This window comes from Danaus plexippus (genome assembly GCF_018135715.1).
Source record: "Danaus plexippus chromosome 16 unlocalized genomic scaffold, MEX_DaPlex mxdp_23, whole genome shotgun sequence".
NCBI lineage: Eukaryota > Metazoa > Arthropoda > Insecta > Lepidoptera > Nymphalidae > Danaus > Danaus plexippus.
In genome coordinates, this window is record NW_026869851.1 from 3,336,050 (window position 1) to 3,363,126 (window position 27,077).

Sequence of the window (27,077 nt, forward strand, 5' to 3'; positions counted from 1 at the left end):
TTTATATTCTGTATTGTTTTAAATTTTTTTTTTTTATTAAAACCTAAGGAATAAATTTATAAGAAGTTGAATTATTGAGATGTTTTTCTTTGTTGCGAAGTGGAAAATAAAGATAACGGTTCGTAATTAACATAATTTAAATATAATGTATTCAATAATAAGTATAGGAAATATAATATTATGGTACATCATCACAATGATACAGTCATGAAAAATATAAAAATGACTACACATAGTACAACCTCAGTGAAGCACCGCTTAAAAATATTATAAATTAGGTAAAAATGTTCCGCATTGCTTAATTCATATTATATCCTTAGATCCAGTACAGTTTTTTGCTTTTTGTAGTTTTTTATACATATTTTAGTCCCAAGTAGGTCGCGGTTTTTTCCTAAGCATAGTCTCCTCTGGGGATATGTGTATCGGATTTGTAAAATCAATTTCTATATTTTCTGGTATCGTTTGAAAATACGCGCTCCCTCTCGTGTTATCTGGAAAGTAATGAATTTTTTTTAAATTAACTATTACTTGAACAGTACAGTATCCTTAGTTTATGTTTCTCTAGGAACGGTAAACTTGTGACGTTTTTAAAAGTTTTTCAAGACTGACAAATAAAAATCTTCAAACTATTGAAGTAAAAAGTGCTACATAAATTTTTTGCAAGCCTCGGACGTACCTCTCTTATTTTAAAAATAATAAAGTAAGTCATTTTATAATTTTTTATTCTGTTATTTATTTTTAATTTGCCCCCATTTTTGACAGCCCGCCATATTTAATTCTCAAAACGTCACTTAAATAACGTCAAACCAAATCATTCTAACAGTTACATAAAAGACAAAAGAATCTGTCTGTATTAATTACATTAAAATACTTCCAAGTTATATATATTTTAATGTTCCTATTAAAAGTACCCTTGCAGTGAAAGGTGTACGGAATCTTTAACACAGAAATGCATTGTGAAACTAAATACGTATAGTTCTTTGTTTGTAATTCTTAAATTGATACTGTTGTTAGACTTATTTAAACTGTAACGTAACTAAAGGTTGGATATTTTATTTGACAATTCAAACTTGTAATAAGAGTACTGGTTAATAGTAAATTTTATAGTGTTACCGGTCAAGTTGAGCCTAGCTATGATATCCTCCAGGTGTTGCCTGTGGAGGGTCGTCCTGACTGTCAGGCGATCCCGATAGAGACTCCGACGATGACGGACGGAACCACGGTTCAAGAGTGGAAGAGTGAACACCATCTCAGACAAAGGAGTTAGATCGGAACCGAATTCCTAGAGACAATATTATGTGACTAAATAATTATAAAAAAAAAATTTAAGCTATAGCTTAATTTTTTAAGCTATAGAAATTGTGAAACATTCTGCCGATGTCATATGAAGTTTTTATACAGTGTGTGCACAATATAAATTTAATAATATAATTATTATATAATACTAAAAATGTTTTTAAATATCTCCATTCGTGATCTAGCTGAAAATGGATTGCATTTTAATTGGCCCTAGTTTGAAAGGATCACTTGGTGGGAAAAAATATACATTTACGTAGACAAAATATAACATATATATATAATATATAATTTATATTTTGTCTACGTAAATGTATATTTTTAAGAAATATTAATAGTTCAACGTTCAAAGTTTACTGTAAGTGGTATATGTGTTTTGGAGATTTTTTTTTATAAATTTTTACATGATGTGCTCTGTCGTTCAGAAATACCAAGCTGAAAATAAAATGGCGGAGAAGGGAAATTAAAAAATATTTGGTCAGAATGGACCATAATTTATTTCATATATATTAAACTTACCAGACATTTCCCACTGACGCAGTAAGAGTTGTTCCCGCCGCAGGAGGTGCCGAGAGGGAACCAGCCGTCCGCTCCGTTCACTAAATAGAATCTATGAGACACACGCTCGTCCTGACACGCCACGCGGCACGGTCGGTCGGGCTCCTCTGGACATACGTAACACAAACACACATATATATATATATATGAGCTCTAAAAGTAGGACAGACTAGGAGAATGGCTTATGTAACACCATTCGAGAACATATACGATTCTGAGCAGAACTTTCACCACATTTGGTGTAGAAGTTAGGGTGGACGGAACCACAAACTATTGTGATTAACCTTAGCGGACTTAATGAAGCTATTTTAAGTAAAAAGAAATGGTGCGAGGGGTGTACGTATTCTTTTATTAATGTCTAATTTCTCTTTGTAACCGCTGTTAGAGACCAACGACGATATTTTCAGTAAATTCTATGTATTATAGAATTTTTCAGCTAGTTAAAGCAATAGTTCAATAAAATATTAACCATTACATGTATTTAGTAACTTACAAACTAGTGTTACCATATCGAAAAAAACCAACGACAGTGTAAACTTTTTAAATTAATTTTGAGAAAAATGGAAGCGTAAATTAGTATGATCATAACAGTAGTGTATATTCACCAAGTGCTGGTGATATCTGCATCCCCAGACCGGAGAGACGTCTCACACGCTCCTTGTACTTGGAACACACCATCGTAGCGAACTGGTAAGGGCTCATGTGGTCGCTACAACCCTGGGCGAATTAGACTACTTATTATATGAACTAGCACACACGCGCGACTTCGTCCCTGTTCGATACACTAAACTAGTATGTCCTAAAAAATGTTACATAACTATGTGCTTATAAAAATTTATGTTGTGTTAAAATCGTCAGTTTGTTGTTAACTGGAGGCTCAGTATCTAAGCAGAGAAGCTTACAAAATTGTCGTATTCTAATCACCAGTTTGTTTATGCTACGGCTACACTCGCACCGGAAACGTGTAATATTTTGCCAATGTCGACATTTTTATTTGTTGGACGAAAAAAATATGGAACGCTGTTATGGAACGCTGTTAAAATATGGAACGCTGTAAAATATGGAAAGTCGTGAGACTTTCCGTGTCATCCCCACACAGGGGCCATGCTAATCTCTGTGTCGTTCAAATTTTAGTATATGTACTGCCGAAGCGAGTACTATTAACAGTTTTGTCATTAGTGGTAGAATTGTCATTTCTGTCAGTGACAATAACAGCTTTATTTGGTACAAACTATTGACCGTCAAAGGCATATTCTGACGAGCCTTCCTTATGCTCCAAATATGTTGTTCCTTACCAATATTAATGTTGTATGTGTCTTTATGAAGACGTCTCTATGAAAAATGTGTATCTGAAAGTATTTTTGTTGGTGTGCACTTGGCCTATGTACATATATACGAAAATATGTCTATCAAAGAATATCCATAAATATATCTACATGAAAAATCTCTATTCTATAAAAATTCTATATCTATATAAGTGTCGTGTGATCTATATCCAGGAACAAGTCCATATAAAATAATCTTCAATGGTACATTTCTATGAAAAAATGTCTATGAACCTATATGTATGGCAGTGTCTGTATGTATATCTTCTGTACTCACTCTATCTGCGGTGTCCGTGTCTGGTGTACACAGCTGTATGGAGGTCCGCTGCTGTGCCCTGACCAGCCTGAGTCCGGACCCTCTCAGCATACAGCGGTAATGACACGCGGAGGTCGCGATCCACCGGCCAACCTCACGCCGCCACGTCCCAGACGACTTGCTGAACGGGCGTGTTCATACAGATATAAATATTCGTGATATTCAGATAAACATAGTCCATTTGAGCAAATTTTTTTGGAGAGCCGTAAAATATGAGAATTCTAATAAATAACCTCTCAATTTTGTTTGGTTTTATAGTTTCTAAGTAATTTAAGCAGATATTGAATTTGCTTCTAGCGCAAAGAGAACGTCCGTCGTATATATTGAATTTTCTTTGAATAGTAACGAGAGAATTATTGGGAAGTATTCTATTCATACATTATGTTTCGGTCGACTTGTTGTATACTCACGTGTGAGGAGTCGCTGTCTGCACGTGGAGCGCTTCCCACTCACAGTCGCCGGGCGCCAGACTGAACTCCGAGTCTGCGTTGCCGAGACATGAGAACTTCTACAAAAATAGCCCCCAATAAGCTCGATAAGCATAAATCACTTGACAAGAACATTACCCTATAACAATCTAACGTATAATCGCTGGTTCTAATTTAATTTCCGTACTAATGGCATACATTTTTCAAATTGTTAAATGAATGTCGAGATTTTTGTCTGTTGTTTTATTGCTGTGCCGATTTTGACGAGAATTGTATTGATGTAAGTGATGCCATGAGAGAAAAAGACATTTTCGATAAAAACATTACCAACTCCTTATGTATGTCTGATATAAAAGAAAAATTTATAATGCTAGTCGGTGTACGCTCATATAATATTAGGTCTACACATTCACTCACCCTACAAACCCCACTAATACAGTATTTATTCGCTACAGTGGAGCAAGCAGTTCCATCGGGAAGGGTCCAGCCGCGTGACTTGTACCCGCCGCCGCGAGTGTCGCACCACACGGCACACGTACTGTGACTGTCTGACGTATGATATTAAATGTTAAATATTCTAAGGCCCCAATCACACTACATAACTATGGTTATAGTTAGTGATTGTCATCCGTTTGAAGTGTTATTGGGCGCTTAGTAAAAAATATTTGCCTTTGAATTATAAATTAACGAATTATATAAGTGTGGATAGGGCCTAAGATTTTAAATTGTTTCCGTACATTAGTATCAGAATGTATAGCGCTAATTCCAATATAAGTTTATACTTCTAATATATAATGATGTATACCATCAGTGTCGAGTCTCTGTAGTCCGGTGCCGATGAGGTCAGGGTCGACGTCCCTCGCCCGGCGGCAGATCTGGTCGGCGAATTCCCCTACGGTCATCCTGGGCACCGTCTTACACTGGACAGGAAACGGAAATTGGAATTGTATAACAAGTTTTCTGAGGACAGTCTTAGGTTCGACTCCGGGTCGTGTCGAGCTGGTTTCCTAACTCCTTGTATGAGTTAAAGGTGTATATTCTTGTCTTCATAGTCTTACCTGTTCCGCGTGGCAGGACTGGTATTTTTTGTCGTGACCTTGACAGTAGCTTTTACCGCTTTCGAGCCTGAAATAAAACACACCCTTAGATAACAGATGGATTTACAGTTAATGATAACTCAGATTTGCGACTGTATTAATTTAAATCAAACAAAGATTTTCGGATGTACCTCGTGTTTTTTGCATCAACCGTAATCACGGCAAAGTAAACGAAACTTCGGGAGTATGTACATAGTTTTCAAAAATAATCATTAAAAAAAACGCGAAGTATATACAAAAATCTTGGTTTTATTTTAATTTACAACTAAAAAAGTAAAAATGTGTATCTCATAACCAAATTAGTATTAACACATGAGATTTTTTAACTTCTAGAAGATATAAAACGATATCAAAGCTATCATCAGTCGCCAGGTCCCCACATATCCACGTTCACGATCAGCTGTTAAAGTTTATATATAATCACCTCGGTCTGTTACACCGGCGGGTGGCGACGGACACTCCGGCGGCGGCGGGGGTCTGGTCCTCGTGGAGGAGGCAGGCGGACGCGCACTCCGACCACCGCGACCAAGGACCCCACAGCGCGCCCGGGCCTCTCCCCCCGCGACTCACGCACTCTCCGCCACGACAGTACTGATATAATTTAGATCATATAACCACAACATTCTTGGTCCCTGAACCATAATCTGGACATAGGAAAAAGTGGATATGGTTCTATTCCTAAATATTTTAATTATATAGAGGTTTATTGATATGTCCTCCAATAATTAGATGTAGTTATAAATATACATGATATACATTTTCAGCCCGAGTTTCAACCCGTACATATAAATCTTTCTTTAATTTTTTTTTGGTATAAAACATATTATATAGAGATATCATCGTCCTATAGTTCTTACCATGTCGTCTCCACATCGCGTGCCTTCTAGTGCTGGATGTGACGTCCAGGTGTACCGCTCCCTCTGGCAGTGCAGGTCGCGACACACGTCCTCCAGGTCTTGGGCTGAGGAGTGTCGACTGCCGCGACCGTATTTTAGCATACCTAGAGTGGTTCTTGATATAATTCGTGGATATCATCAAGTGAGGGTTAACAGTTTTAAACATGGGGCTAGTAAGGTATTTTGTTTATTCATTTGGACGATACAATATCGTAAATATCGTAATGGACGTAGAGTTTCGAATAATATTTTTTCTCTGCTATGTAGAGCACAATATTCAACTTCCTCTCTACAAATTTATTTGTATTATGACAACATTACGTTTCTGATAGCCTATACTTTTATATTAAACCTATAAACATGAAAGTACGTATTATATTTAATGTTTTGTATCAGGTATTGTGTGATGTATTACATTGCTGGTCAGCATCAAATCTTTCTCCCGGCAGGATGCCCTCAGCGCTGTGATCCAATTGGCCGGCGGAGTTGCCGTGATCCAACAGACATCTAGACTGTGATGTGCTAGAATATACAAATGAGGAAATTTGTTGTAATTCAAAGAGCTGCTATTGCTTCTATTTCGCAAAATTTTATAGAATATATATATATATATATATTTCCTGGCATATTTCTTCTTGCAACGTTTGGTGATATGAAATTTCTATTAAATTATTGTTTATTAATATCAAAGTGTACTAACTCTAGAAACTTCTGTAGATAGTTCCTACTGCATTGGGACCAGGTAATCTTTCCACTTCCGAGGGTCGGGCTCATGATGTACGCGCTCGGGTCACAGCTGTTGTCCGCCTTCGGACCGTCGTGGCGCATACCCAGACTTTAAAATATATTGCAATGTGACTACCTTACCTCTTTTCATTATAAACACTGTATTTGTTCTGCTTTTAGGTATAATCCTTGTTTGGAGCAAATATATCTAAGAATATCTCTAATAATTACACATAAAACAAGTAAAGAACCTAACTTTGGGCTTAAATCTTAACGATGTAGTTTCTACACAAAGGCAAATGTGTGCTATATGTATGGTAACGAGAATCTTTAATTTCATTGCAGTGCCGGAAGCGGCAGTGTCTATTGTGAAATCTATCTGGATTAAATGGTTTTCAAGTATTAAATGTATTTCTTACTTGTGACCAATCTCATGCGCAACGACATAAACACTTTCAAAGTGTCTTCCTTCATTGACTGTGCAACTACTGGTTACTGTGCACATTCCCGCTACTGGTGCCAGACCTGGAATAGTCAAAAAAAAAGAAATAACGGTCACATTCAATGGATTAATCAATGGGATATATTCATTAATTTGAATATTATTCCCATCAAATAAGTAAAAGATATTAAATTTCACTAAATAAGTAAAGATTTCGTGAGGATTCAAATTATTTGACTTATTTAAAATTAATTAAGTGTTATTTTATTTTTTTAGAGAGTATTTACTTACCGACAACTTGACTGCTAACTTTACCATTCTTGTTAACAACATACAGATCTAAACCAGTGAGTATTAAGGCGTGGTCCCAGTGCAGGGGGTCGTTGTCACCGGGAGGATTTTCCAACCTCTGCCACGTACAGAAATTGCTTAAAAACCTATCTATATCGTGAGGTCTCTTCAGATTGGATGGATCTTCATGAAGGATTTCCAATCTCTTGAGTATAAAATTGACTGGCCTGCCCAAGCTTTGATCGTGATATATCAACTGCACAGCGTTTATCATTGCTAAAACAAATCTCACTAATTCCCTTTCTGTATCTTTTGGGAAGTTGATTGTCATTAGTTTGTATAAATCTCTATCTACAAATACAGCTGTTTCTACAAATATCGCTGGCAGCACTGATCTTTTCTGCCTATCAGTTTGATTGTCTCTTGTTACTAATTTTTCTACAAAATCACTTATTGTTCTATTTCTATGTTCTAAGTTTAATTTGAATTTATCTAAACTAACGTCTGGACTATTTTCGACTTGACGTTTTCGTCTGTGTTTAGACCATTTTATTGGGTCATAGTTTTTTACATTCAAATCATTTTTCTCTATGCATTCTCCTTCAACATCATCGCTTGCTAGTATTTCCTTACTTCTCTTTATAATTAAATGAGCTTTAGAATGTTCGTTGTGGAATCTTTCTGGCAGGGGGTGAATAGTATAAAAACTATCATTCGATTTGACTACACCTCTCTGAAAATCATGTATTGCTGAATAACTACTTGAATTACTTTAACAAATTTGTTATATAATTATAATATCTGTCATATAAATCTTACCACGTCATCACAGATATATAAGGCAGCGTTATCACTTTTATAAAAACATAAATCTAATTCGTCGTTAGTGTGTTCATCCAGAATAGCCTCAGTTCCATTGGACCATCTCTTCATCAACAGGAACTGTGGATCTATGAAACTGTGCCTGGGGCTTAGCTGGACATTTAAATGCTTCTTCAGGCTGACTAAATCCTGACTCTCCTCCGTACCAACTGATCGTTTGCGACGTCTTGGTCTTTTTAGATGAGCTATTTCAAACTGATGATCTGCAAGTTACGTTTATTCCTATTTCAGTACTTTCCATACATGATAATACTTGTAAATAAAAGTTATAATTTACCCACATATAGCTTACCTTTGTCTGTGGTTCCAAATAGAAATATTTTCTCTGATTCTGATAAATGACGGAATAACTCTTTGGATTCGACCTGAACAGAACAAAAGGATATGAAAAAAACATGACATTGTAATTTAATCTCAACAGTTTGAATATTTCAACATTAATGATGTAAAGTACAACTTAATTTGATGATAACGATCAAAGAGTAAACGAAGTTCCTTCAAGTCCAGGAAGTAAAATGGCATTGGATTAAAAAAAAATAAGAGTTACCGACCGAGCGGACTCGTACAGCTGACTGTAAACTATTGTTTAAATCACTATTAAATGGAAGAACCTCGACACTTTTGACAATGACTGTTTTTCACACGGACGGTGTGTCTAATCGAAATTGACGTTTGGAAAATGTTTGTAGAAGGTATTAAATATATTCAGATCAAAAAAAAAATACTAAGTAAAGGAATGGCTTATGATCAGACCACATGCCTCTTATTTTTACAAATCAATGTTTTGCCAAAATCTGTTTAATGTTAATAGCTCAGCTGGCGTTACAATTCAATGAATTTAAGTTGAAAATAATTTTTCTGTTATTAGTTCTATATAGAATGGTTATGAGTGATTACAGGAGAAATGTCCATTATCGTCTGTAGACATAAGTTGTAGCTTCAGACTGTTTCTAAAGTAAAGAAGAGAGGATCAAAAGTTTTGGAAGAAAGAGTAATGATTTAGATTAATATAGAGTTTCGCCCGTTTTATTTAAAAACTTATTATGTAATTCCTTTTTTCTTCGTCCTTATTTTTCAGATAGGTTTGTTTCATTGAGGTTACAGAACATGTGGATAATATTTTTTCTTGGGAACAATATGTTCCACGACATTCTAAAGCAGAAGGCAATCTTAGCAGCAAAAAGAAGAATTTCATTAGTTTCATTTAAATGAATAACACTCGCGAAAATCTTAGATCTCATTAGAAAGAAGAATCATTTCGTTTTCATATTTTATATTAGTCCTGTGTTGTTCATATGTAATAAGCTTCGGCCTCTGTGTTAAATGATGTGATAGTTTGTATTTTATTATTCCTATACCAAGTTCCTTATACAAAGGACTGCAATATCCAGAAGACCTAGAGAAAATGCATCTATTCATGATATGGATCAGAATTTATTTTTAATTAATTAAACTACCTACTAATTTATTAATCGTCATACAATGGTAATATTTGTCCTATTTCTTTCGAGTGTCGAAATGTGGCTAGACTTATTAAGAAAACAATGAAAGTGTTTGATACGCGCGGTTAGTTTTACGTAACGAGATCACAGAATCTTCAACGGTTCATCCCATTACACGGTGCAATACTTTCTGAAGAACTTTGATAAAACAATTTGATCTGTCTTGGGATTGGAAACTTTGATTTATATAGAAATATCGATAAGGAAGAGTAAAATACAGTATATTTTGAATTGCATCAATTGAAAAGTTATTATTAATTGAATTATTTATAATGCAAAATTCGATTTAGTTAAATCGACTTGGTACAATCTCATATAAGTATAATTGCATAGGCGTTTTTGGAGCTAATCCAATGTGTAATCCGATGTCCCAACCCTAGGTTTGTATCGTTACCCTGAAAACTAAGCTTTGACAGTTTTTTATTCAGAAATATAATATTATTAACGTGGGCTATTCGGTTAGAAACGGAAAACGGCTTGTATGGGGTGTGGCGATGAAGACTTGTGGTAAGTTTACTGTTCTGAGGTTTGTAATTATTTTTTTTATCTTTCCTTCAATGCAATCGGAACGGCAGTTGTGAAGTAATACGCTGTAATACTCCAAGGTAAAACAAACAAAATATAACATTAAGTTGCCCGGGAAACTTAATTAGCTGTTGCTTAAAACAATTTTGATTAGGTTTTCACCGTTTTTTATTTTCGTTAAAATATTTTTTTTAACGTCTTATAAAAGTAATCTCTGTGTAAATTGTATAATTTATTTATTTTATTATATTTGTTGTTTTTATTTAATTTTCTCATGATCTTAAAGTGCAATTTAATATTGCTATGAAGTTTTTTTTTAAAGGATTTTTTCTTGAGATCTTTTCTTCTTAAGGAATTAAAAAAAAAACTAGTAACAGCATAGTACATATTCGTAATGATACTTTTATATTTTTATGTTAATTTATTTCAATGCTGTTGTAATTGAAATTTAAATATTTTCTATTAAATTGCTTTACGATTCTTACTGTAGTATTTCTTCTGTCGGTTAATTTTTTCGTAGATATGTATTTAATGTTTTCAGAACAGACAAATTTACTGGCATTTTTTTTTTATCTTTATTCAGTTTTACAAAATGTAATTTTTGTGTTGTATAATTATTTAGTGGATTATTACTATTTTTTTGAATGAGGTCGCTAAATATTTCGCAAATTGCAAATTCCGGTCACAATGTAAAAACAAATGTCAATGTTGCCTTGACAATTGGAGTGAAGGAATCTAATACCCATTCATAATAAGTCACGGTTCATACAATGATGCTATCACTGCTGAGCTATTGGAAAGGCTTGAACATTATAAATGCCTGACAGGAGATAATTTTAACCGACTTCAAGGAGCGTAGGTCATGAAATCGACTTAATTTAATAAAAACATTAATTTTAATTGCATTTAAAATAAACAGATCGTCGATTGTCTATTAAAATTGATATCATTTAATAAATCAAATGCCAGTGTTTTTCTGTCCGAGAAATTAATTTCAAAGGATCTTATAATATTAATATAAAAAAAATTATTAAGTTAAAATCATAATTCGCGGTTATTGAACGTGTAAATAATGAACACTAGGAGCGCATAAATAATATGGACAAAGCAATTTTGCATACGCATCTGAAAAATTACACGAACAGACTCCTTTGTTCGAAACGAACATAATTAAATTGCTGTGTGTGATTATCTCAAAGTAAACTTGGATTTCATCGACGCTTGTAGCTATTAAGTACTAAGTAATTAACTTATAAAAGTGTAATTTTTGTTGTGACAATATAAAAGTTGGTAAATGATTCGTAAAGAGAGGAACCACAGCACGGCGACTAGGTTAACCTTATGCATAGAAATACATATTGCCTTCTAATATTAGATATTAAACTATGCATTGTTTTTAAAATCGCTTAAGACCTTTTTGAGTACATTTGAGCAGTTTAAACTTTAAACTAGTGCTCTTTAACTGACTGACTCTGTAAACAATCGAATATATTTAAAAGATTACCGAAAACCAGCGAATAATTTTATTTAACTTTACAATTACACAAATTATATATAAATGAAACTATTTTTTTTCTTATATTACGCGTTTTTTATTATTTTATACCTACGTGATCCCCTTTGACACCTTCGTCTCGTCTGTCCTTGATCATGGTTGCCGGAAGGAACCGGAACGTTGGAATCCACGGGGTTGAGAATAATAAAAAAGGCGTATTGGAATAACTTTGGTTCATTTAATTGGGTACCCGCGGAAATCTTAGATATTAAAACAAATTATATATATTAAAGTGTAGCTCATAATTGCTTGTAGCGTTCGTAGGAAAGCAGCAAAACAATATGCGTAACACAAGTTTGTATATCACACTACGTAGGGAGCGTTTCCCGTTTTTCATTTAATGATCTACGTTAATACTATAACGTGCGAACTAATGGTGTGGCGATGGAAACGTGTTGTAAGCATAGCACTTGTATTTTTTATGAAGCCTGTGAAATAAACGATAGATGGCGCTCCGAACTTTATTATTAGAGACGGAGCAATTAACAGTAGCTAGTTAGTGTAACAAAGTATATAATAAATTTGGAAAAACGAATTTGAAGAATCGTTATGAAGTAAAAGTAGAAAATTTATTTAATGAGAAAGTGTAAGTGAAGTGGTAGGTGAAATTTTAATTACCTCGCGACCTGGATCTCATGCGGATTATATTGTGAGGCGGTTGATAGCGAGGTGCTAGCTTCGTAATGTCATATAATTCATGTCATTATATAGTTATACACCTGATAATGCTCTGTGTTTTTTATATAAACGCAAAAATACAGGGTCAAAGCAATATTGTTGCCATAAGTGCAATCTAATTGTGTTCGGTTAAAGCTGTTTTTTTTTGCCTCCAGTTTTATCCGTGGAAAATAAACGATAATGTATAAGCATTAATAGACATATGTAAAGGGTCTGCTCATGAAAAATATATTTTATATATACTTTCGTTGTTTTCGATGATTTTTATTAGTGGTAATGTTATTTAAATACTATTTTTATTATATAAATACGTTAAGTTTACACGATTTGATTGGTTTAGTGCATCATATACGACCTTAAATCGCGTGTCATAAAAGCGCAAAATGACTATCAATGCATCTGCAAATTGAAAATAACGATTATGACCTTATTTTTCTAAAGGTCGCTTCTTTGTTTCACATGGAAACTATATGTAGGATGAATTAATTTTACGCTTATATATAAATATATATATTGTATAGTTTATTTTCTATAAAAATAAGTTTTAGCAGAAACTTGGTATGATATATATTTATATCAAATGAGCTAAAATTTCTCTTGATTTTACATAATTTATACAATTAAAAGATATATTTAATTATTATTATTGTTTCATAATTGTAATCAAAATTTGGTTAGGTAGAGAGAGGAGCTTGGACAGTGAAGGTGAGTGTTTAACGCGCGTTAGATAGGAGCCCCTTAAACCTACACAGGGATCGCAAGTCCCAGCAACTGTTGAAGCTCCTCTCCCTGCAACGTTGGACCCGGGACCAGCACGGTGAATCCAAGGAATGCTGAGAAGTCTTCGTCTCGTTATTATTTTTATTTGTATATTTTTTTATATAATCATTAATTAACGCTTTATGGTATTTTTTAATTGAGACTAGTACATCTCGTTGTTGCACATATGACACAATAACTCATCGAGATTAACGCGGAACTGTGTTAGAAGTTAACAAGTGAAACAATCACAGTAATTAATAACTCTATTTTACACAACCACGGTGAAATATAAAGAAGTTACGCCACTAACGATTTATTACTATTACGTTTTGTAAAAACTACGTGTGTAGCAGATTTAATGTTATTGAGTCAATCTCTTATCCGATGCGATCGTTAGAATGTCGATAGAAATCAAAATGGCAGATTTGGAGTGCAGAAACATCGGGTAAAAATTATTCTATTTCACCAAACTTATTCTGAAGACGCATGTATGAAGAAAGTTATTAAATGATCACGTTTTTTTTTACCACCTTATAAATATATAATAAAGGAGAAAAAATCTGATATAAGGTCAAATTAGACGAATAAGATCTCTTATAAAAATTTTAATAAATCTTATCTCAATGCACATGCTCTTTTAGAGTACTTTCCTGATTTTCTCATTTATATATAAGCAATATTTTTTTGTAATATCAGAATGGGAACCAGATCGATACTTAATTCATCGATATTTAGCCTCGACATGAGAATGTCACTGACCTAATTTGTATTGTGTTGTATGTAGTCGGTACTTTTTTTGCTCTTGTTTCATTCAAACCATGTAAATCATAGATATGTAAGCAAGCATATAATAAACAAGTAATAATACTTGCTTGTACACACACGCGGTATGATATTTGAATAAAATAAACAGAGCTTTCGTAAAAAACGGATCGTGTCAAATAGATTCTCAATTCGCCGTTATATTCAAAATTTAAGAACTAACGTCAGGTCATTCTTGGAACGTGCGTCGAAGGCAGCCCTAGTAGGTTCGTTTCAAATTTGTTTAGGTAGCGAGAGGAGCTTGGACGGTGGAGGTGAGCGTTTAACGAATGTTAGATAGGGCCTTAAAACTACACTCGGGTCGCAAGTCCCAGGCACTGTTGAAGCTCCCCCCCCTGCAGCGCGATGGACCCGGCACCCGCAAGGTGTATCCATGGAATGCTGAGAGGTTTCGTCCCTCTTTGTAAAATATTTGTATTTTTTTTAAATATAATATATTCTAGTATCTGAAGAGCGAAGCATAATACCAAGTGAAAACCAACTCGTTTGAAGAAAGTGTGAATGAAAAGTGCTTCTGAGATTTTATAATTTATATATATATATGTATATATATATATAATTTATTCTATTATGTCCAACAGGGCTCAATTTTTTGATATTTTTATATAAATACTCTCATTTATAAATAAAAAAATTATGTGAAACAAGTTTCAGTCGTTTGTTTTCGTTGCAATTCAATTAACTATGACATAAAATAAACAATAATTTTATATTGAATGTTTCAAATGACAGGCCTTTCATATTATTCTGAGTGAGTAATTTTATGAAATTGTCTATAAACAGTAAAATTTTATGGTAAAAAGGCTGGTATGGTAAAAAGGTAATGTATTTTATATTTACAACCAATACAGTCTTATAACCGGTTACGTATAACCGAAGTATAAGTTATGTGTGAAATTTGAATAAATATTTATTTATTTTGATAATTTTATATATATATTTTTAATCTGTATATAAATAGAATTGGTCCTAGAAAGTTGTTATGGTCATTTGAAAAGGAGAAAATGATTTTTAATTAAGATTTTTTTAAACGACAAAATAATTATATTCTGTGAGGGATTGCTCGATGTAAATTTCTTAAATACTTTTAAAATAAAGTTATTTAAAAAAAAAAAAACAGAAGTTAAGATAATGAATGTAAGTAGTCAAAATACATAACGTGTGTCTGTTAAATAATTGATTAAATACATATTATTATACTTTATATACATTAATTATTTAAAAGAAATTTTAATAAGTTTTATAACAATAGAATATTTTGAATTTTCTCCATAAAACAAAAAAAAGTATACAAAATTTACTTAAAAACATTATTATACATAACTGTAATATTAATCTGACCGAAGTTGTTTTTAAACTAACGAATTTTAAACAAAATAAAATTGAATAAAAATAACATAACAAAGGTTCTAACAGAATTTATCTGCATAAATGATGGCATTTATTTTTTGGGTTGTATCCGAAAAGTCCCTTAGCCGAGATTTGTCTTATTTTGTATCAAAAATAATTTAAGAAAAACATCAAGAAACGTTCCTAAGGACGGCCACATTTAAAATATTGCTTTAAGATAGCATTTTATTTTAAATGATAATCAATGTTTTAGATATTTGAAAACAAATCATTCTAAATTTATAAAAAAATATGTTTATATTTAAGACGTTATGTCTGGTTAATGAGTCCTAAATAATTTATCAAAAGCTTCGTACACCATTTTTTCTTTTGATTTTTCGTTTTCCTAAGCAATTGTCCTTATTAGCTTCATAAAAATATTTTCCCGAGGCATACGTCTGAAGGAGAAGACTTTGAAGAACAGAACTTCTAAAGAATTCCCACTATAGTTCTATAAGTATTCCAATGATAAAGCCTAAATACAAAAATTCAAAGAAATCGTCGGTGTTTTTGCGTGACTACTAGGACACAATATAGACAATCGTTAACACAACATTAGCGAGTTATATTTTTATAGGTGATAGAGACTAGCTGTGGTCAAGTAACTACAGATCGAACATGGGCTGGCTTGACCGGGGAAGTACCACCTACTCACAGAAGATCGGCAGAAGGCTGCGTTTCGTCCGATGAGTGAGAGAGCCGATTGCCCTTTCCCTTTTCCCACCCTTTCCTGCCTTTTCCCTTTTTCCACCCTTTCCTCTCTCTCTTCCACAATTAAGCAATATCTGTTATGTTGCTGATGTCTATGAGCGACCTCGACTACCTTCCATCAAGTAGGCCGTCTGCTCGTTTGCCACTTTTGCTATATAGAAAAAAGCAGATACTAGCCTAAATTCCGAAATTCACATAATTTGTGCTTAAAAACTATGTTACTCAATAAGAGCGGTTATCTATAGAGTGGGTTACTTGATTTTATACAAATAAAACTAGTATTTGATAAATTACAAGCTATATTGTTCCTATACGCCGATTAATACATACAATGTTTCTGGTAAATTCAATATAGTGTTTCGTTGTGAATATTAAGCAAAATGAATCTATATAATTATTCCGAGCCAAAGGTTTGGTTGCGAAAATGTTCTAAATACCTGATCTGGGTTGACTAGAATGAGATTGCTTTGATAATTGATAATACACTAAATATTGTATGAAATAAACCTGATTTTGTCAGAATATGGCTGTACTGATCTTATTCAACTTTTATTTTCCTTATAAAGTATTAGAGTTTTATATTTGTTAAAGATCCGTATTTATTAGTCTGTAATAAAATTATATACAAGTATATAGAGCAACAACAATTAAGGATGATTATAATAAATTTGAAAGTATGGTCATATTTTTTAATCATAAATAAGTTTTATGACGGTTTTAATATTACTGAAATGACTTACATTTTAAAATCAAATGTCATAATAGGAAATAAAAGATTATTAATTGAATAAAGTGAGCTGTTCTTCGTCAATCAGTAGACATGAGATTAGAGTGATTTTATAAAAAAAAATCATAGTAAGTCTTATTTGAAACAGGTTTTATCTGTCAGTGTACAGGTGCAGATTTGGGTGGAGTCACCAATTTAGCTAGATACATTTACCGACACATAATTGTTCTTACATTTTGTTACTTTATTGATCGGTGATCTCATGATTGGTTTACGGTTGATTGTGAAATCAGTTGTTTATCTGTTCGCAATTGCTATGTACTGTTTAAATCCTTAAAATTTTAACCGCCCCATCTAAGTATGTTACTGTCGATTATTTAAAATATTATCAGTAGTTTGATTTGATTGGGAAACGTGTATCTACAAACACGGTTACGATACGCTATTAGTGATTTTAATGTTACTAAATTAATAGAATGATTCAAATATTTAGATCGAGGCTCGTTAAAGGCGTTTTTTAACTTGTTTCATGAAACTGTTTCTTCATACGCGTTAAGATTTTTATCAGAGAGACCTTCAAAATAATAGCATCTTACATTACTGTATGATTTTAATTGCTTTCGCAATATTCATAAATATATATTTTTATAAAAATCTAACTTTCTTTTTTAAACAAACAACTGTTATATTTATATATATAGTTTGTAGCATTTTCTCTTTTAAACTTTTTAGTTCTGCTGTATATTAATATTATGTTATATGTATTCACTGTTCTAAGTATCATTATAAAAGGAATAGATTTTTAATCATATGGAAATAGTTTTATAAATTGTATATACTCGTATTGTTGGAAGCTAAAAGGTTTTTCAACGGTTACCCCTTTAATACTCTTAGCATAATTCATTCGTTTCATTAAAAAAAAAACAGACATTACATATATATGTGTGTACTAAGTATAGATAAATAAATATTTTTTTTATTTTCTTCTCAGAACATTTTTTATTTTATAAAATTAACAAGATTTCTATTGTATGTACGCGTTAGTAAATATTGTAGATCAGTACGCTTATTACAAGTTTGTGTCGACACACTATACGTTTTCTGTTTTTCGTTTTTATATCAAATTATAGTGTTAAAGCATGGATTAATAATAATATTTATCTAACACTTGTGTGTGAAATGTAAGAAGATTCTGTTTAATTTCTCTTTTTTACTGAAAAAAAAAAATAATTGAGATTTAGAAACGAAATTCATTACGAAATGATAGAATTGTTTTACTATAACTCATCAAGTAATTATTATTTGAGACAAGTTTAAAACAATTTGAATTAATTTAATATTTTTTGTTCTGTCTATAAATTAAGGTTATTTAAAGTATTCATTTTATAGTTATTGATATCTTTGTGTTGTTATGTAATAGTTTTTGAACACAAGGAAAGTCGGTGCCATATATATTGTGTATGTATGGATTTGTTTAGCGTTATCGTGATCGGAACACTGCGGAAAAGTCACATTCCGCTAGATATAAAGCCGGGTATACACTTGTGAATGTCGATCTTAGAGAATAATCATGCATTTATATATTGATAAATATTTTCATTACTCTGATATATTATTATTTATTACAATATTGTGTTCTTTCTTTATATTTTTTATTGTATAAAAATATATTAATTTCTATTTATGTATATTTAAATAAATTCTTGCTCACTATACTGTAATAGATATATATATATATATATATATATTATATTGTACACGAAGCTTTATTAAGACTTCGATGCATCCAAGATGTCATTGACCGTTGATTATCTGCTTAAGGAAACCTGTCGTCTATCCGTAATGTATTACATAATTATTACTTACTATTACTGTATATAATAGAAAATCCTTCTCCTTTAGGTATATATGAATTCAGAGATGCCAAAGACATACATACCTAGATATAGAATTGAAAAGATCACGTAAAATATTGACCTAAATAAAGATGTCCTACAAATCATTAGATTATGTTTGTCCGTAGAATAACATTAAAAACTACTCGTACTAAGTTCAAATTATTAGTAAATTTCAATATAAAGGCATTCATAGTCACGGTTTATGATTATGTTTGTACTTTGAGGTTTTCGTTTCTCCTTTCGTTCTTTTTATATTAAGTCCTTTTGTATAACACTAAATATTTTTTTATATTTTTGTTGTTTGAGAATTATTTTATCCTTGTGTGTAACTCGTTTTTTTTGCTCTCAATGTGACCGCAAAACATGAGTATATAGTTATATATACTAGAGTAAAGAAAGAAGTTAAAATATATAAATATTAAGTTGTTCTAAGTTATTCAAAGAATTCTCGTTTTGTTTGCTAAGAAATTTTTCATAATATTTTGCTCTGTTTACAGTTTCATTGAAATAATTCAATTTTTTTTTATAGAAATATGTACATATAACAACATCTATGTGTCTTAAGATCTTTATGACGATAAAACTGGATACCTCGTCTCGAATGCTAAGTTTTCCGTCTCGGAAGGAGATGTAATCACACCTCATCTCCGATCGTCTCAACGTTGCGTATCGTGGAAAGTGCATATATAATTTCACCTCACATTACACGATACAGCGGTTTTAACGTATGATAATTATATTGGTCTGAGGTTTTTGTTATAATTGTTATCTATCAGAAATGTTTAAGATTACTAACTCTCAATAAATATAGAAAAAAAGGCTACTTAGTTGGGCTGGGTAACAATAGAGGCGATGATACTTTTATATATGAGAAACATAATTGTTCCAGGATAAATTTATGTGTTATTTTTTGGGATCTTTAGGGATACTAAGCTAAACTAACTGATGAGATTCCTCGTTCGTGGAGTTGTCTGTTCGTTTCTTGTATTGCTCACACCGCGAGGAGATCAAGGGTATAAAGTTATACTCTATAAACTATACCATTATCATTAAGATGTTTGTCATTAAGAAACGAATGTCAAAATTATATTTTAAATTAATTATTAATGGCGCGATTGATAAATATATAGTACAATTTAAAAAAATGTGTGAATTATTAACAAAACTTTAAAGTGTGAAAGTCCGAATTAGGAGAAATCGAAGACACAATATCTCGCTGCTAAAAGACTTATTTACATGGAATTTGGTCTGAGCGTTCGTGAGCGATCAGTCTAGACTAAGCAGCGCTAGATTTGAAGTTTCTCTCAATCATAGTCTACAATGATCTTGACTAGAAATGATCAAACTATCCGTTAATGGTCTATGAAATTTCGTACTAAAGGGGCCGGAATTTTTGCAGCAACATTTCATTTTAAAACTAGCTATAAATGTTCAATTTATTTCTATTAAAGAACATAAGAAATGTATAAATGTAATCACAACACATTGAGATTTACGAAACGAAATCTATTGAAAAGGCGTGAAATCACTAGCTATAAAAGACTACTAAAGTATAAAAGATTTACTATATTAAAAAAAAATCAAATTATTAACGAAGATATCTCAAATATATTAGTTTTTTGATTTATTGTTATGACGTGATAAATTGTTACATCAAGTTGTTATATAACTGCCAAATAATATCCAATAATATCTGTTCCGCTTTATTGCTATTGTGCTGCGATCTTAGTTGGCAGGTCTAGCTATTGTGCAACACAGAAAGCTGGCGATGATGAATGATAAAAGATTTACCTCTAAGTCATTAGGAATAGAGTCTATTTTGCTAATGTATTTCATTTTAGCCGACAAACTGATGACACGCCGATTATGATTTCAATAATTGATCGATTGATACACCTGGACATTTCATAAACGCTTCTGCAGACTTCTGGAGATATAAATTTAACTTATGGACTTGATGCTTGGAAGCGTTTAATATTTTGTTAAGGATTTTTTTACCAACAACTTTAAGTATAATTTAATTTTGGATTTGTTTTAATAAGATCTCACCGTGATAAATCTTCTTTCTTGTCATATTTTACATTACACATTGTTTCATTTATTATAATTTACATGTAAATATATGAACAGTTACGTTTATTTTCTAGACATAAGTAATTGTGCATGTTGTCTGTCAGCCAATGTGACGACAATTATCTCTGAATTGTTTTGGCCTATTCTTTTTTTAATTTTTGCTTTTCACAAACACGTTACTTCGTTAACAATTTTTTTTTTCATTTTTCTGATTCATTTTCCATTGATTGATAGCTTTTTGCGATATCGACAATGGTTACACTATGATGGTTAAATCCCTATGCCTCCTTAGCAACTCTTAAAGAAATTAACCATTATATATATATATATATATATATATATATATATATTATATTATTAGTTTAAGTTAGATATAAATTTAAATCAGTCTGAAGTATATTTCTCAAATAAATAGTTCAATATAGTTATGCAACCAAGTTCAATTTCATAAACATTTTGTTTGACTTCTGTCATACAATTTGTAAAAACCAGATATCTTGCGAAATGCATTCGGTATTAGCTAGGAGGTATGATGGTTCAAAATAAAATAAAAAAATCCTTAACATCCAATGTCCGCAATTACGATATATGAAATTAAATTAAATTAAAAGTCACGATAAACTTCATATCTATTATTTTATCGTAAAAAATATATATTCAGAGTACAATTTTTATCAAAAATCTTAAAGTGACATAACCTTACAATCATGACAAATAATCGTATGAAAACATATAAAAAAATTAACGAACAATGAACTCAGCTGTAGTGTACTGTTCAAAACGATTTTTTGGTTCAGCAAAGCGAAGCTGCACGACTGTCTGTCAACAAAATTATAGCGAGTTGCGGTTACAACTATTAAAACATGCCAAAAAAAGATAATGTTGAGTAAATAACGGTCCCTCTATCAAATGCTTAGTCAATTTTTACAACCAAATATTTTTTTTTTTATTAAACTCAATGAATGCTTACATATGCAAAAATCATTACTCTGCATTTGACTTAAGTTATACTGGTATAACAAAAGTCAAATGCATATATATATATATATATATATATATATATATATATATATATATAATATAGATAATTTTTTCATATCCTTGATCTGTAAGTTTTATAGAATGCTTCATAAATGTTACAGTAACTGTACCTTTATAAAAATGTAACAAATATGTGATAAAAATAAAGTTTCAAAACAGGTTTTTTAGACCAGGTCTGTTTTATAATATTATAGTATTTACTTAATATCAAAATGTATGAGGCAAATGTCAAGGATCAAACGTTAGTTTCTGGTAAAATGTCTCTTATAAACAATACTCAGTAACGTAGTTCAAACCAGTTAAAGGTAAGGTTAAAAAGCATCTATCAGTCTATGGTTCTGCATGAACTGTGAACTTATCTCTCTTAGGCATTGGCTTACTACAAAATTACCTTTGTCATTGGGAAACTCTACACTCCGCATAACGTTGTATGATGCTGTTAGTTTACCAAGTGCAATCAAGTATTTTACTATAAAAATATATACAAATTATTTTTATAGATTTCCCTATACTCTATGACATAGTTATCCTGGATAGTGGATTTTGTCGCGAGAGCACATACATAAAACTAGATTTTTATAGCTTCAGATTTTAATTAATTTTTAATTACTGATTACATTAATATGAACAGGTCAAACTGATGATATAAAGATGAATATTTTAATGAACCCTAAATATATGAAAGCTTTATTACTATGCAAAATTACAATAAGCACGTTTATTTCTCGAACCGGCTCGCGCTGGGAGTCGTGTAACCAAACAGCGCTGGCAGTGTCAAGTCATGATCCGCTCAGGGTTTAGTGCCATTCGCATTCATGATTAATACACATTTATGTAATACAAGAGGAATTTGTATTTTTTTATCTATACAAATAAATATAATTGGAATGCCTGTTTGTTACATCATAATAACCACTTTTTTTATATATTCTTATCTTTGGACTGTATACGGCACGTATACAGTCATATAATTTAAAATATTTGTTTGTCTATCTGTTTGTTCAGCCTAATCTCTGAAACGGCTGCACCGATTTTGACGGCACGTTCACTGGCCGATAGCTGGTGCGATAAAGTGCAACTAAGGCTTCATTCGTTTCAGTACCTACATAATTATTCATATTAAAATACATGGTACAGAAATAATTTTTGCATGCGGATGAAGTCAGTGTCGCAGCTAGTATAAAAACAATAAAATTAAACCTAAACTTATATTAAAAAAATGCAATCATTGAAAATTATTTATTCTGTTAAATGTTGGAATCCCCTCAACTAACTATACACAATATATAGCTGCAACAGCTGGGGCATGTCTGATGAGAGTGTAGTAGAAGAATTCTTTATTATTCCTAGTTTTTATAGATGTAACTCATAAAGCGTGAAACCTAGAACAATTCCACTGGAACATCTGGAACACCTGGAACACCTGGAACATCTGGAACACCTGGAACTCTGAAAAAACTCCAGCTGTCTAAGGACAATAATTGACAGTTACCAGAAGAAGGACCTACTCGTTCTTCATAAATAATTTTCAACATTAACTTGCTTACACAAATAACTCTTAACACGAGTTAAACCTATTATATATATATATATATATTGCAATGACTGCGAAATGAGTTCATTTCAAATTCTTTGTTTTCTCTGACCTTTTTATTAATTGCATCTATTGTAAGGTCAAAAACCCGAGCACCTTGAACTGTTTCCACTTGCAATTAATTAAAATGTATGTTTTAGTAATTATAATGTAACGAATTATAATAAATTCACTGCATCATACTACTTTATGGGTATATTATACCGAGATCACGTTTACGTTGAGGGTTTAAGTTATTTATGACTTTATTCCGAGAGCTTATAAAATTTAATATTATATTATATTATAAACACACAAATCACTCTTTTTATGCGTATACTGCATACGTATGAAAAACAATACAAAATCTCCGAGGATATTTGTGCGTCGGCCTCCAGACCAGACATATATATGTATTCGCGAATTGTAAAGCGCGTTGTGATAATACAGCTTACGGTTCCTTGGGAAACCAACATCCCCAAAGAACATACCAACAAGGTCAACAAATATTACGAGCTCACAAATGAACTCAGTCGAAATAGGTTCGTCGTGGATTCATACGAGGTAGAAGTGGGAGCGAGAGGTATAACGGCTAAATCTCTCTACAACCTACTAAAAAACTTGGGCCTGCCGCCAACTTACATCAATTCATTCTTGGCACGTACTTCGAAGGCAGCCCTAGTAGGTTCTTCTCAAATTTGTTTAGGCAGGGAGAGGAGCTTGGACAGTGGAGGGGCTCTTTAAACCTACACCTGGGTCGCAAGTCCCAGGCACTGTTGCAGCTCCTCTCCCTGCAACGCGATGGACCCGGCACCCGCACGTTGAATCCATTAAATGCTAAGAGGTTTCGTCTCTCTCTCTCTCTCTCTCTATATATATATATATATACTTATATGTATTTAAAAATATTTATTTGTGTAAGCAAGTTAAGGTTTAAATTTATTTAGATGAAGAACGAGAAGGCCATTCCTATGGTAAGTGCCTATTATTGTCCTTGGACAGCTGAGTTTTTCCAACAATCCAGGTCTTCCAGTTAAATTGTTCTAGGTTTCACGCTTGAGGAGCTACATACATAAAGTAGGAGTAAGTAAGAATTCTTCTAATATACGCTCATCAGACATACGCCAGCTGTTGCAGGTGAAAGTTAATGTATCCGAAAGATTAGGACCCATATTTCACAGATGATCTCAATGAATGAAGTTCCCACTGCAGGCGTGTCGAAAACGACTTGCGAAAGTCAGGCAGTATCAGATTGTATCTACTTAATGTTTGCTTTAATTAATTCTGTTTTCTTTTATTTAAATACTAACATTTAAAGTTATTTGTTTTATTAATTTTTATTTTTATTAAAATTCAGAAAACTGATCTGATTGTCTGTTTTTATACCAAGGACAAATACGTTACAGAATATCGCCTCTAGCAAGCTAAGAGTAAAATTGTGTGTTTCGATAGTTATACTTATTAAGTAAATACACATCGTAATTAACGAATATCGATTGATTACAAACCAATAAATATTAAAAATCTTAATTCATTGCTTTGTCATAATTATGTTTTTAACACAACATATAATAATTAAATTATTATTTATATATTGAGTATATACACGGCTTTCTGTATGTATACACAAACGTATGTTTGTGTATGAGCATATATTTCAAGGTTTAAATAATATATTTGTGTGATGTAACTATGGATTAATCTGACTCTTCAAATTGGAATCCTCGGACCATGAACCATTTGCAGTGCCGACCCACGGACACGGCTGTTTCCAGGGAAATACCAATTGTACATTCATTAACAAATATCGTCTCTAACATAGATGTGATATTAGCTTACTTTTGATAGAATACGAAATTGAATATAAAAATTATGTTAAAACAAGTAAAATGTAATGAGGTGATTAATTATAAATGTCTTATTTTTTGTATGTTTTATATAATTTTATGTAATTTTAAAAATTATAATAATATCAAATTAATTTTCGATACTTAATGTCCGATATATATTGAAACGTGTGTAATGAAATCGGTAAGTTTATAAAAAAAAAATATTATAATTGTATTCTTGTGAAATAAGTTGAAATAAAAATCGATGATATTTTTTATATTGGCCAAATGAATTTTCATATTTAACCAATTGATTAAATGAAACGAATCATACTATCGGCTTGGAATATATTAGAGGAAAAAAAATACTTTAAGGTTTTTTCGATTGCGTTTTTTTTTCATAATTGTTAGCTAAATAGCGCTTCTTCGTCCAACCCTTAGTTACTACGTTGATAAATAAAAACAAAGCTGTAGGTGGTGAACAAACAATTCCACTTAAAGCCTATTCATTCTTGCCTTGAAAACATCTAAACTGTGAGTACTGGGATATCGTCTGATTATTGTATGAATACAGAAACACGTTTATTTAAATTGTACCAATATAAGGTAAGTTTAATATTTATCTACCTTTTTTTATAGGAATCGCTCTTAGTAACAATGTCAATTCTCATTATTTACCGTATCCTTCATAATATTTTTGAAAATACAAGGCAAAGTTTTAAAAAGTTTAGCTGTGCTGTTAAAAACAATAAAAGAATTAACACCTTACGATTTATTAGAAGAAAATAAGATATCAAAATAAAAAAATAAGCAATTTACATTAAAAGTAAAGGCGATTTCCATAAAACCATCGTAAAGAGTTCAAAGCTTCGTCCTTGGTTTACGAAGGAAGTTTGAACATAAACAAAAGCCTTAGAAGCAAAAAATAAATCGAGACGATATTGCGGATAATGTTTGACAAAAAATCCATTTGTATTAAGTTAAAAAAAATGACAGGACTGCATCGAAATTATTTTCAATAAATATATCGAGTAAAAAAAAAATTACGAAAGGAAAAAATAAAATGGCAACTTACATTATTCCCGTACAGATGGTCGCAGTTCACATAAAATATTGTCAACAGAAAAACTACAAGAAGCATTAGGCTGCCATCCATCACGACTGCACTTTATAATACAAACAGAAAACTAGTTCTCATTTTAACAATAAAACAAATCACAAATAAAAAATGTCGCACATACTTGGCGCCTTTTTTTTAACTAATGCGACCTCATCGTAAACCTCCTTGGTGGAATGTTGTAACGTATTCAGCCAACGACAGGCCGCTCTGTTAGGCGGGTAGCGACTGCCGTTTAAAGTGTTAGAACATTAGAGGTAGGGTGCCATTGCGTTGAAATCAACGATTGGGAACGCTAAACTTAAATTGCACTGTTGAAATTGGATTAAAATTTGTGTTTTTGTCTATTGTGTTGAGATTTCTGCATCGCAGACATCGTAAACACTTTCAACCCTAAATAAGAAACAGTTGCATTTTCATTAAAAATTGTGTATTGACATCTTAAACATATAATTTTATGTATACTTAATTATTAATTTTCATTATTGACCTTATCGTTTATAAATTATAACAGTTAATACACGCGCAAAATGAAGGAAGATGACTAAAAATAGCATGGGTAATATATAGTCTGTACAGTTTTACAAATATTATAAAAGTCCCCGATAAGAAAAACAT

At 31.8% G+C, this 27,077-nt stretch overlaps 1 protein-coding gene and 1 non-coding gene across 2 annotated transcripts; both read right to left on the reverse strand.

The window, feature by feature from the left end:
• Positions 1 to 123: 123 nt before the first annotated feature.
• LOC116772120 (A disintegrin and metalloproteinase with thrombospondin motifs adt-1-like) lies at positions 124 to 26,672 on the reverse strand. Its single transcript, XM_061528139.1, has 18 exons — positions 26,418 to 26,672; positions 8,550 to 8,622; positions 8,195 to 8,460; positions 7,376 to 8,108; positions 7,062 to 7,167; positions 6,617 to 6,751; positions 6,332 to 6,438; positions 5,878 to 6,020; positions 5,445 to 5,611; positions 4,982 to 5,048; positions 4,729 to 4,843; positions 4,341 to 4,471; positions 3,906 to 4,003; positions 3,457 to 3,616; positions 2,460 to 2,571; positions 1,816 to 1,961; positions 1,114 to 1,282; positions 124 to 491 (listed from the first exon to the last, which is right to left on the reverse strand). The coding sequence occupies exons 1-18, from the start codon at positions 26,496 to 26,498 to the stop codon at positions 364 to 366; spliced, it is 2,937 nt and encodes a 978-aa protein (XP_061384123.1). The 5' UTR covers positions 26,499 to 26,672; the 3' UTR covers positions 124 to 363.
• LOC133320303 (U6 spliceosomal RNA) lies at positions 2,909 to 3,012 on the reverse strand. The gene has a single exon (XR_009753698.1). It is a non-coding gene; the product is annotated as a U6 spliceosomal RNA (small nuclear RNA).
• Positions 26,673 to 27,077: the final 405 nt, after the last annotated feature.

Excerpts from the sequence above, each read along its gene's own strand:
- LOC116772120 (XM_061528139.1), bottom strand. The coding sequence starts at position 26,498 with ATGGATGGCAGCCTAATGCTTCTTGTAGTTTTTCTGTTGACAATATTT. Across the intron at positions 6,021-6,331 it reads ATTTGATGCTGACCAGCAAT|GTATGCTAAAATACGGTCGC; the intron begins GTAATACATCAC and ends GAACCACTCTAG. Across the intron at positions 1,962-2,459 it reads GCAGATATCACCAGCACTTG|AGGAGCCCGACCGACCGTGC; the intron begins GTGAATATACAC and ends ACGTATGTCCAG.